This window comes from Danio aesculapii, chromosome 9, assembly GCF_903798145.1.
Source record: "Danio aesculapii chromosome 9, fDanAes4.1, whole genome shotgun sequence".
Classification (NCBI taxonomy): Eukaryota; Metazoa; Chordata; class Actinopteri; order Cypriniformes; family Danionidae; genus Danio; species Danio aesculapii.
Genome location: NC_079443.1, coordinates 14,207,464 through 14,220,803, shown reverse-complemented (window position 1 = coordinate 14,220,803; position 13,340 = coordinate 14,207,464). Strand labels below are relative to the sequence as shown.

Genomic DNA, 13,340 nt, shown 5'->3' with positions numbered 1-13,340 from the left:
TACTGTTATAAACTATATATAAGTTATATAAACTAATATAAGCTACTGTTATTATTATTATCAGTAATATTTATTGTATGCATATTTATATTTGGTTTATTAAAAGCAAGTTTAAATTTGTCCACCTGTCGGGTTTTGGAGACACATTACAATATGGGACATAAGAATAAGACGTGTGTTTGGATATAACTCACACTTCATTTATTACAAATTTTTTTAGAAATTAGAACTGAATTTAGAAATAGTTTTGAAACAAATATTAGCACTTAAACGAAATGAAATATGTAGGCTAAAGGATGTCTTCTGTTGAGTGTACAACATCATTTCCTAACTCGATGAAAGTAAAGAGGCCGAATGGAGGAGGCTTGTTTTTTTTTATCTCCGTGCTGCAGATGCTCTTAAACTGTTTTCTCTTTAGTAAAGTGTTCAGTTTTTCCACTTACAAAGTCCACCATGTAAATAGCAAATACACCATGGCGCAATGCAACTGACTCTTAAAGTGGGATATGAGACTCTGATTGGTTTAATGCACATTATTCTCATAACACACCCATAACTCATTAATAGAATAAGCACAACCCTGTAAGACCATGCGCCAAGGCGTAGAGTGTATTTTTCTGTTCTTAAAGGAGCAAAAGTGGATTCAGACATGCCCTTAATGCATTTGCACCATGTGCGTTAGACTTTGTGCCTAGATTGTTAAAATAGAGCCCTTTTTCTTTTGTTGTACTTAATGTACGCTTAAATAGATATTTCGCCCATACAGAAACATTCCCTCACCTTCCACTCGCAGTGTTTCTACATTTTTACCAATTCTGTTCTTCTGTTGAGTACAAAACAAGATATTCCGAAGAATGTTGAACATCCATAGTCCTTAGTATACAAACATAATATAAAGGTCAACTGCTGCTTTTTGCAACAGTTGAAAATAGTTGGTATTGAACATATTTATAATTCTACAAGAGGAAGGATACAGGATAAAAAGAATAAAACAGAGAGAGACTGTTGTACGGTTCTTTGTGAGGGAAGAAGAAGACAGGGTCGGCGTAAGGTAGTGACAATGTTTCTTTATTTTTATTTCCTTTTCGGGGATCAACAACAATCTCTTCAATGTGGTGGTTGTTGATTCGCTCTCTCTCTCCCAACTGGTCTCTCTCGCTCCCTTAAGAAGGCGTCTCTCCGACCCAATCACTAGAGAAAGCAGGTGTTATTAATTATTTCTGATTGGGCTACTGACCAGCCGCCGGTGTCTCCACTCTCTCTCCCCCTTTCGGGTGTTCAGCCACGCTCTCCCCACCACATACCCCCACCGCCCGTCTCAGGCCGGGCAGCCATCCGGCCTGCGGCCCCCCTCCCCCCCTCCCGCCCGGGGGAGGAAGTCAGCCACGACCATCTGCGCGCCCGGCCTGTGGACCACCTTGAATTTAAATGGTTGTAAAGCGAGATACCAACGGGTGATCCCCGCGTTGGTATCCTTCATGCGGTGGAGCCACTGGAGGGAAGCATGGTCCGAACAGAGGACGAATTCTCGCCCTAGGAGATAATAACGGAGGGTGAGGACCGCCCACCGTATCGCCAAACACTCCCTTTCTATGGTGCTGTACCTAGCCTCCCGGTTGGACAGTTTCCGGCGGATGTACAGCTCCTCAACCTCCTGGGAGAGAACCGCCCCCAGACCCCGTTCAGATGCATCTGTTTGTAAAAGAAAGGGGAGAGCAAAGTTAGGAGCGTGCAATAGCGGCCCCCCGCAAAGTGCAGCCTTAACCTCGGTGAAGGCCTGTTGGCACTGCTCCGACCATTGGACAGTATCTGGTTCCCCCTTTTTAGTAAGATCAGTCAGGGGGCTGACGAGGTCCAAATAATTTGGTATAAACCGTCTGTAATATCCCGCCAGACCCAAAAACTGTCTTACCTCCTTTTTGGTCTTGGGTCTTGGACAAGTTGCAATTGCTGCAGTTTTACCAATTTGGGGCTGCACCTGCCCATGGCCCAAGTGGAAGCCCAGATACCTCACCTCCACACGCCCAACCGCGCACTTCCTCGGGTTGGCCGTAAGCCCGGCCCGCCTCAGCGCCGTTAACACCGCCCGCACATGTTGCATATGCCGCTGCCAATCATTACTGTATATGATTATATCATCCAGATAGGCAGCGGCATATGCCGAGTGACGGGCCAGTATTTTGTCCATCAGCCACGCTCTCCCCACCACATACCCCCACCGCCCGTCTCAGGCCGGGCAGCCATCCGGCCTGCGGCCCCCCTCCCCCCCTCCCGCCCGGGAGAGGAAGTCAGCCACGACCATCTGCGCGCCCGGCCTGTGGACCACCTTGAATTTAAATGGTTGTAAAGCGAGATACCAACGGGTGATCCGCGCGTTGGTATCCTTCATGCGGTGGAGCCACTGGAGGGGAGCATGGTCCGAACAGAGGACGAATTCTCGCCCCAGGAGATAATAACGGAGGGTGAGGACCGCCCACCGTATCGCCAAACACTCCCTTTCTATGGTGCTGTACCTAGCCTCCCGGTTGGACAGTTTCCGGCTGATGTACAGCACCGGGCGCTCCTCACCCTCAACCTCCTGGGAGAGAACCGCCCCCAGACCCCGTTCAGATGCATCTGTTTGTAAAAGAAAGGGGAGAGCAAAGTTAGGAGCGTGCAATAGCAGCCCCCCGCAAAGTGCAGCCTTAACCTCGGTGAAGGCCTGTTGGCACTGCTACGACCATTGGATAGTATCTGGTTCCCCCTTTTTAGTAAGATCAGTCAGGGGGCTGACGAGGTCCGAATAATTTGGTATAAACCGTCTGTAATATCCCGCCAGACCCAAAAACTGTCTTACCTCCTTTTTGGTCTTGGGTCTTGGACAAGTTGCAATTGCTGCAGTTTTATCAATTTGGGGCTGCACCTGCCCATGGCCCAAGTGGAAGCCCAGATACCTCACCTCCACACGCCCAACCGCGCACTTCCTCGGGTTGGCCGTAAGCCCGGCCCGCCTCAGCGTCGTTAACACCGCCCGCACATGTTGCATATGCCGCTGCCAATCATTACTGTATATGATTATATCATCCAGATAGGCAGCGGCATATGCCGAGTGACGGGCCAGTATTTTGTCCATCAGCCACGCTCTCCCCACCACATACCCCCACCGCCCGTCTCAGGCCGGGCAGCCATCCGGCCTGCGGCCCCCCTCCCCCCCTCCCGCCTGGGAGAGGAAGTCAGCCACGACCATCTGCGCGCCCGGCCTGTGGACCACCTTGAATTTAAATGGTTGTAAAGCGAGATACCAACGGGTGATCCGCGCGTTGGTATCCTTCATGCGGTGGAGCCACTGGAGGGGAGCATGGTCCGAACAGAGGACGAATTCTCGCCCCAGGAGATAATAACGGAGGGTGAGGACCGCCCACCGTATCGCCAAACACTCCCTTTCTATGGTGCTGTACCTAGCCTCCCGGTTGGACAGTTTCCGGCTGATGTACAGCACCGGGCGCTCCTCACCCTCAACCTCCTGGGAGAGAACCGCCCCCAGACCCCGTTCAGATGCATCTGTTTGTAAAAGAAAGGGGAGAGCAAAGTTAGGAGCGTGCAATAGCAGCCCCCCGCAAAGTGCAGCCTTAACCTCGGTGAAGGCCTGTTGGCACTGCTACGACCATTGGATAGTATCTGGTTCCCCCTTTTTAGTAAGATCAGTCAGGGGGCTGACGAGGTCCGAATAATTTGGTATAAACCGTCTGTAATATCCCGCCAGACCCAAAAACTGTCTTACCTCCTTTTTGGTCTTGGGTCTTGGACAAGTTGCAATTGCTGCAGTTTTATCAATTTGGGGCTGCACCTGCCCATGGCCCAAGTGGAAGCCCAGATACCTCACCTCCACACGCCCAACCGCGCACTTCCTCGGGTTGGCCGTAAGCCCGGCCCGCCTCAGCGTCGTTAACACCGCCCGCACATGTTGCATATGCCGCTGCCAATCATTACTGTATATGATTATATCATCCAGATAGGCAGCGGCATATGCCGAGTGACGGGCCAGTATTTTGTCCATCAGGCGCTGGAACGTGGCCGGTGCCCCGAACAACCCGAACGGAAGCATCACAAATTGGTGTAAACCAAACGGTGTGGTGAAGGCCGTTTTTTCACGGGATAAAGGAGTTAGGGGTATCTGCCAATATCCTTTTGTCAGATCCAATGTCGAATAATAGCGAGCAGTGCCTAACCGGTCGAGCAATTCGTCAACACGCGGCATTGGATAGGCGTCGAATTTCGACACAGCATTTAATTTGCGATAATCCACACAAAACTGGACCAACCCATCTGTTTTGGGTACCAAAACGATCGGGCTGGCCCAGTCACTGCGGGATTCTTCTACTACACCCATTTCCAGCATTTTTCTTAATTCATCCTGAACCACCTTTTTTTTGTGTTCAGGCAAGCGATACGGTCGGGTCCTTACGACCACGCCCGGTTCGGTCTCGATGTGGTGCTGAATTAAGTTGGTGCGACCGGGTAGGGGGGAGAACACGTCAACTCGTCGTGTGACCACAAACGGCCCTTGCCACTTGGCGAGTAATTTGGAACTGGAAGAAGGCAGCAGTACAAGGACTTTATCTCCCTTTGTGAATTTTCGTAGTTTAATGCCCTTATCATATCGCCTGCGTTGTTCCTCCTGGGCCTTGAGCAAATTCTCCGTAGAGAGCCGCCCCAGTGTGTGGAGTTTTGCTCGTAGGTCCAGGATATATTGAATTTCATTTTTGCTTTGTGAAGGCTCGTCCTCCCAAACCTCTCTAACAACATCCAAAACCCCACGGGGCTGTCTGCCGTAGAGAAGCTCGAGGGGGGAAAACCCCGTGGAGGCTTGGGGAACCTCCCGCACAGCAAATAATAAGGGCTCCAACCACTTATCCCAATTTTTCGCGTCCTCGTGAACGAATTTACAGATCATTGATTTAAGCGTGCGATTAAACCTTTCCACCAGCCCGCCTGTTTGTGGGTGATAGACGCTGGTGCGAATCGATTTAATGCCCAATAATCCGTAAAGTTCGCGTAGTGTACGTGACATGAACGCGGTGCCTTGATCAGTGAGGATCTCCTTGGGGATCCCCACTCGGGAGATCAGACTAAACAGAGCTTCCGCAACACTCTTTGCTGAGATGTTACGGAACGCTACTGCTTCCGGGTATCGCGTTGCATAATCCACTAGGACTAATGCAAAGCGGTGCCCGCGTGCGGATCGCTCTAATGGCCCGATGAGATCCATACCAATTCTCTCGAAGGGGATCTCATGATTGGTAAAGGGCGCAATGGCGCTTTTGATGTGGCCGGTGGGTTCACCAGTTGACATTCACGGCATGCAGCGCACCATCTGCTAACATCCCCGTGAATGCCCGGCCAAAAGAATCGGGTCATGAGGCGATTTAGAGTGGCCGCTTGACCTAAATGTCCGGCCATGGGATTCGAGTGAGCCACCTGGAAAAGCATTTCCCGGCGGCTCTTTGGTACTAATAATTGGGTTGTATCTTCCTTTGTTTGAGTGTCTTGGGTCACTCGATACACCCTGTCATTAATAATCTTAAAATACGGATAGGACAGGGGTCGATCAGGCTGGAGGATTCTCCCATCAATGACCTGCACTCTTTCAAGTGCATGTCTCAGCGTGTCGTCACGCGACTGCTCTAGGGGAAAGTCTTTCCACCGGGAAATTCCCGGCCCTGCCCCTGAGTCAGCGCGTGACGTCATCACTTGGGATTCCCCCAGCTGAGCGACCCGCCCCCTATTCGGCGAATTTTTTATTTATTTATTTTTTTTCTCAAGACACACCCGCGCTTAGGATTTCCAGTAATTTGTTAAAATCAGGCCAATTCGTCCCCAGGAATAGCGGGTGTTTGAGGTGTGGATTAACCGCTACCTCCACATTATGCTTTTTCCCCCTGAATTGAATTTTCATAGCCATTAGCGGATAGTGTCTTACCTCTCCGTGCACACACCTTACCTGCACCGTGCGGCTCTTATCCAATGCCGAGCGTTGCACCAAGCATTGGTGGATGGAGGTTTGGTTACAGCCTGAATCCACCAAGGCCTGATAGGTATCCCCCTTAATACTCACCGGTATTTGATACAGCCCATTGCGACCGGGGGCGACGGCTGGCGCGTCGGGCAGGCGGATCAATGCCCCCACCTCCATTACGGAGCAGTTCTCTGGGGCATGATCCTCCCCCCCGCAATGCCAACACGCCGGCCCAGACCTTCCCGTTACACCCCCGGGGCCAGCAGGACCAACCGATTGGGCCGGAGAGAGACCTGTTGGCGCCTGAAACCCGCCCATAGTTCGGGCGTCCCCCTCTCGATCCCGATAAGCGCCCCAGCGAGGCGTGAAGCGCTGAGGGTCCGGGCCTGGGGTTCGCCTCCTGGGCGCTGGGATGGGCGGTCCCCGCGATCTGGGCCTGGGAGTGGGAGGAGAGAGAGACAGAGATGGGACCGGGGGAGAGAGAGAGAGAGAGGTTATTTCGCCGACCCTGGACCTTGCTACCAGGTGATCCTCCGCCAGCTGGATGGCCGTGTCCAGATCGTCTGGCCGGTGGCACTGGACCCATTCCGATGTTCGGGAGGGAAGGCGGGCTATGAACTGCTCCAGTACCACGGCATCCACGACCTGGGCGAGGGTCCGGTCATCCTGTACCAGCCATCTGCGGCAGGCGTCACGGAGCTGCTGGGCAAATACGAAGGGCCGGCCGCTTTATTCCAGCTTCAGCGACCGGAAGCGATGGCGTTGTTCCTCCGGATTGCGGCCGGCCCGCTGAAGTATGACTCGCTTCAGGTGAGCATAGTCCAGGAGATCCTCGGCCGGTAGCTGCTGTGCGGCGGTCTGGGCTTTGCCCGACAGCAGCGGGATGACTCGTACCGGCCAATTGGCCCGCTGCCACCCACACGCTTTAGCCATCTTCTCGAATAAGTCGAGAAAGACTTCCGGGTCATCTGTGGGCCCCATTTTGTGTAGTGTTATGGGAGGGTGGGTGGCTGATGTTACGGCGGGCTGGATCTCCCGGTCCAGCAGACTCCGGACGAGCTCGCGGTCCTCGCGCTGGGCCTCCACCAGGACTTTAAAGCGCTCTTCCTGCTCAGCCCGGATATCCAGGAGTTCCTGGTGCTGTTCACGGTGGAGGACCGCGAGCGCTTGGATCACTTCCGCAAATGGACTGGTGGACGGAGTAGTCATCTTGGCAGCGAGATCTCTTCTTCTTCCCGGGTTTCGGCACCACTGTTGTACGGTTCTTTGTGAGGGAATTAGACAGGGTCGGCGTAAGGTAGTGACAATGTTTCTTTATTTTTATTTCCTTTTCGGGGATCAACAACAATCTCCTCAATGTGGTGGTTGTTGCTTCGCTCTCTCCCGACTGGTCTCTCTCGCTCCCTTAAGAAGGCGTCTCTCCGACCCAATCACTAGAGAAAGCAGGTGTTATTAATTATTTCTGATTGGGCTACTGACCAGCCGCCGGTGTCTCCACTCTCTCTCTCCCCCTTTCGGGTGTTCAGCCACGCTCTCCCCACCACAGAGACTTTTTGGGTCTGTACATTAAAAGCAACTAGATTATCAGGTTTAAATGACGAATTGAATTTTTCTTCTTTTTTGTAAAACACTTTTTCTATAGACATTTTCCAGATTTTTATTATATATTGTTGAATATGTATGTGTTTGTATATGTGTTCTTATGTGTGCATGTATGTGTATGTGCACATGTGTCTGTGTTTTTATAGGTGTATATAGGTATTGCCATTCCATGTTTAAGTGTATTTATCTGTACATATTTGCTTATTTGTTCTACATTTCATTATTTCTTTTTATAAATGCATGTGTACAGTTGAAGTCAGAATTATTAAATCCCTTGAATTATTAGCCCCCTGTTTATTTTTTCCCCAATTTCTGTTTAATGAAGAGAAGATTTTTTCAACACATTTCTAAACATAATAGTTTTTGTAACTCATTTCTAATAACTGATTTATTTTATCTTTGCCATGATGACACTAAATAATATTTTACTAGATATTTTTCAAGACAGTTATATTCAGCTTAAAGTGCCATTTAAAGCCTTAACTAGGTTAATTAGGTGAACTAGGCAGGTTAGGGTAATTAGGCAAGTTATTGTATAACGATGGTTTGTTCTGTAGACCAGTGTTTCCCAACCCTGTTTCTGAAGGCACACCATCAGTCCACATTTTCAACCTTTCCCCAATCAAACACACCTGAATCATCTTATAATAATATCAGAAGAGACTCCAAAACCTGAAATGAATGGGTCAGATAATGGAGACATCCAAAATATGTACTACTGTTGGTGTGCTTCCAGGAACAGGTTTGGAAAACACTGCTGTAGAGTATCGAGAAAAAATTAGCTTAAAGGCTAATTATTTTTACCTTAAAATGGATTTAAAAAAATTTGAAACTTATTCTAGCCGAAATAAAACAAATAAGACTATCCAGAAAAAAAAAAATTATTAGACTTACTGTGAAAATATCCTTGCGCTGTTAAACATCATTTGGGAAATATTTAAAAAAGAAAAGATAAAAAAATCAAAGGTGGGCTAATAATTCTGACTTAAACTGTATGTCTGTGTGTGTATATACAGTATGCGTATATATGTCCCCCTCTATCAATGCTGAATTAATGATAGTTGACCTTGTTTATTATATTATTTAAGTGTTATTTAAGTTATTGTTGAGATATTTAAATGAGTCATGTGACCGTAATACTCAAAAGAAACTCTAGACGCACCTGATCACTGTTACCCTGATGAAGGCAGTTTCTTGCTGAAACACGTATGTTTTTTTTTTTTTTAAGATTAGCCATGTGAATAAAGGCTTATTAAATTTTCCACATTTTTGAGTGCCTTGGACTGATTTTTGTTGTTATATCTAACTTTGTGTTCAACAGAAGAAAGAAATTTAAACAAGCTTGTAAGGATGTGCAAATGATGGCAATTAAAATTTTTAGGTGAACTATCCCTTGAAGCGGGTCGGACAGTGGACGAGACGTGCAGCACATTGCTGTGTCACGCCACATCTTAAAAGAAAATTTAAATTCAATAAAAATTTTTAGATGCTGCTCTGTAAAAAAAAAATGCTGGGTTCCACACAATTCCTTCCTGTTGTCCCAACACAAATAGATTAAGTAAACTTCATTGTTTTACGTTCAATCCACTTAAATTTGTAAAATCAATTAAGTTGTCCAAAACAACCCATAAGAATTATTTTGTTTTAACTCATTTTAAATAAGTAGTTTAAACAAGCAGCAAAAGTCTTTTTTTGTGCATGCCCAATGGCTAACGTCTGCTTGGTGTCCTGGCTTTCACTTTTTTGTAAATGGCCTAATTTTGAAACACCACTTATTTAAACAGTTTTACTATTTTTGATCTGGCAGGCGAACTTTTAGCTTAGCTTAGCATAGATCAATGTATCAGATTTTTTTGCCATACCATAGCTGCCTCAGGCGCAATGATATTAGTCTTATACTGTGTTTACATTTTAACAACTGGGCAAAGTATGAGAAAACTTTTTGTCCTTGATAATAAGTAATGTTTTTTATTTGTCTCTGGAACACAGAGCAAGTCGTTTTGGAGCACGGAGCACAGACGCCTCCTCCCAGCCCATTCTCAGTTCAGGCATTTAACAGAGGCATGGCCAGCTCAGGAGCTCAGGGATTTGACTACGGCATCTCCAACAACAAAGGTGAGAGATGGAAATAAAATGTGATTTTATTGTGACAGATAAACCTCCATTAATATGATTGCAGTCCTTCTACCAGTTTACCAACATTTTGTCATATCATGCTCCAGCTTAAAATCTGTCATAGTTAATCATATAAATATGTTTTAGTAATGCATTTAATGCTGCTTCACAAAATTGATTCCAGTCAAAGACTCAGAATCATTTAGGATTTTATTTGAATATTCATGATCTGACAACTCTGATTATTCTTTATTAATCATTATTAATCTTTTTTTTTTAATATATATATATATATATTTAAAATTGTTGTATTATTTATTGAAATGTTGAATCAAATTATTTTCATTTATTTATTTTTCTTTTTTGTAATGCTCAGCATAGGCTAAATCAGTAAAATATTTTAAAAATATAATATATTTTATAACTATATATTTTATACATTTGAATGTATTTTAAAATGTAATTTGATTCTTCAGAAATTATTAATTCTGTGCTTGTATGATATTATTTTCTGTATAAATAACTTTACTTGACTTGTTGACCATTACCAGTGTTAAAAATAGTCGCTTCATTTTTTATGATGAATATAAAGTTCAGAAGAACAGCAGAACTACTTTTAACATTAAAAGCTGAGTATATGGTTTGTAAAACTTGAAACAATGTTTTTGCATATTAATAAAGGAACTATTCTCATACTTTAAGAAATATTTCATTTGTCAGAAGTATAAATAGAATCATCCAGTAATTGCCAACAACAGGGGTCTGTTCTTCGTACATCACTTAAAAGAACTAGTCAGATTCTGGATATTTGAAAACTTATCTTTGATTAATTTTGTTAATTTGTTTCTTCAAATAAAATTGCGAATCATATTTAAAAATCTGAGTGAATTGATCTGAGGTTGCTGCATGTGCTCGTGTTTGCTGTGAAGGAAAAATCTATCGATCCTTGAAATTATGATCAGCAATGTAGCGATGACATCCTCTGATTAATATTCACTTACTGTATCATCCATGTGAACAGAATTAATAGTAAATGAAACAGTTTGTTAAATATGATATGCAACAGCATTCCACATTTGTTGTAGGCTTTTTGAACAGCACTTTGTGACCATATATGTAAAGAATTTAGCAATTTAGTTTTACCTTTAAAGCTTTTTCGAGGAGGGGGGTTGTATTAAAGTTTCTTAATCTTGTGGCATAATGAATGTACTATAGTAATGTAAACAAATAACTCAATACTTTAGTTTTAGAACTATAGTGTGTGTTATACCATAATCCACCACAGTTTACTGTAGTAAAACTAAAATATACAACAGTATGTTTTACAGTTTATCAGTTCACTATATATATTACTACAGCATGCTGTATCATTAATTAAAAAGTGTTATAAATACTATATATACACACACACACAGTGTGGAAAGTATTCATAGCGCTTCACTTTTTCCACATTTTTTTATGTACAGCCTTATACCAAAATGGAGTAAATTCATTTATTTTCTCAAAATTCTAAACACAATACCCCATAATGATGATGTGAAAAAATATTTTTTTGAAATTGTTGCAAATTTATCAAAAATAAAAAAACCTGAAAAATCACATGTACATAAGTATTCACAGCCTTTGCTCAATATTTTGTTGATGCAGCTTTGGCAGCAATTATAGCCTCAAGTTTTTTTAAACGTATGATGCTACAAGCTTGGTACCTGTCTTTGAGAATTCTTGGCCATTCCTCTTTACAGTACCTCTCAAGCTCAGTCAGGTTGGATCGGAAGCGATTGTGTACAGCCATTTTCAGATCTCTCCAGAGGTGTTCAATAGGATTTAGGTCTGGGCTCTGGCTGGGCCACTCAAGGACATTCACAGAGTTGTTGTGAAGCCACTCCATCGATATTTTAGCAGTGTGCTTTGGGTCATTGTCCTGCTGGAAGATGAACCATCGCCCCAGTCTGAGGTCAAGAGCACTCTGAAGCAGGTTCTCATTCAGGATGTCTCTGTACATTGCTGCATCCATCTTTCCCTCTATCCTGGCTGGTCTTCCAGTTCCTGCTGCTGAAAAACATCCCCACAGAAGAATTTTGAGGAAATAAATGAATTTAATTTGTTTTGGAATAAGGCTTTAAAATGTGGAAAAAGTGAAGCACTATGAATACTTTCCGGATGCACTGTAGTTCCTTTATTAATGTGGTAGAATAGAATACAGTACCGAAGAATACAGTTTACTACAGTATGGCTCAAAAACACTATCATTTTTACTATAAATTACTAGTTTTTTATGTGGGTGGTATATCAAAATATATATTCATACCTAAAGTGTATATTTGAGTCATTAAAAGTACAAAATGGTCTTTTGAACCTCTTGAAGCATAATTTTAAATATATATATTAAAAAAATTATAATTTCACAATATTGTTGTTATCAACAAATATAACTTCACTTGAACTGACACACTCTAGTAATGTTTATATGAAATAAGCCTGCTCCCTAGCAGGTTTCAGCTAGGAGACCTGTTGCTATGACAACAACTTCTGAAAGAGTTTTAAAGATCAAAAGTATTCTGGACTATGTCAAAAAGTCAATAATTAAATACAGTTAATTGTGCAATCCGCATACGAAGAACAGACCCCTGGAGGAGTTATCATGTAGCATATGTGTTCACAGGACATCAAAACAGTGTCTTTCTCTATTTTAAAGTGATTTTTGTTCTAATATAAAATATTAAATAAAAAAAATTCACCAAATTGTAAATCATCAAACAGTATCATTTATCTTAATTCAGCTGTGTGGAATCAAAGTAATTGTGTTCTGCATGCTGTGATGTGTGTGCGTCTTGGCTGTTGTCTGTGGCGTGTGAAGGCATCATTGTGTGCATGGGCAAGACTCTGTGTGCTGCAGCTGGGTCTTACCCATTTGTTGTCCACTGGCTCTCACCATAATGTTCTCATGCACCGCTGCTTAGTGGCGTTTACCCATAGACTGCTGTCTGATGGGTCCTTCATCACCTCTTATATTCGTAATACTGTATAAAAAGACACCTTGCATATCCACAGTGCTTAACTAAATGCTTCTTGACAAAGTCAACATGAAATTAATGTTAACATTTATTAATTCCATTAATATGCATTTCTATTCCAACTGCACATAATTCATCATTGCTCTAAGTAGTACATTTTCCACATCACACAACTTCTCTATTTCTCTAGAAAGGCTTTCCTTTATCGCGCTGATGTCATCTAGGATGACCTGGTTATATACATTTACATGTAAATAAAAGTTTAATAGGTGATTGTCCTCAGGAACAGTTTTTGTTATGCTGGTTAAAAGTCTCTTCACTTTCAAATAGCAATCATTAAATTATTTGGTCCAAATGTGTAATGTGTAACCAAGAAAAGAACCAAGTAGGGTCAATCAAAACATTCGGTCCAAACTTTACAATAGGCTGTCCTACCCACCGTTCGAAGTACAGTGGTCCCTTGTTATTAGCGGGAGTTACGTTCTTAAAATAACCCGCAATAGGCGAAATCCGTGAAGTAGTCAGCTTTAATTTTTACAATATTATAGATGTTTTAAGGCTGTAAAACCCCTCACCACACACTTTATACACTTTTCTCAGAAAGGCATTTACAT

At 43.8% G+C, this 13,340-nt stretch overlaps 1 protein-coding gene across 17 annotated transcripts in view; it reads left to right on the top strand.

Moving 5' to 3' along the window:
• Positions 1-13,340, top strand: part of mycbp2 (MYC binding protein 2) — a 239,118-nt gene that overhangs the window by 181,213 nt on the left and 44,565 nt on the right. For all 17 annotated transcript variants that reach the window (XM_056464968.1, XM_056464976.1, XM_056464962.1 and 14 more), the window contains one exon: positions 9,587-9,712. In XM_056464968.1, the coding sequence (XP_056320943.1) occupies positions 9,587-9,712 (126 nt within the window). The remainder of the gene's footprint in view (positions 1-9,586; positions 9,713-13,340) is intronic.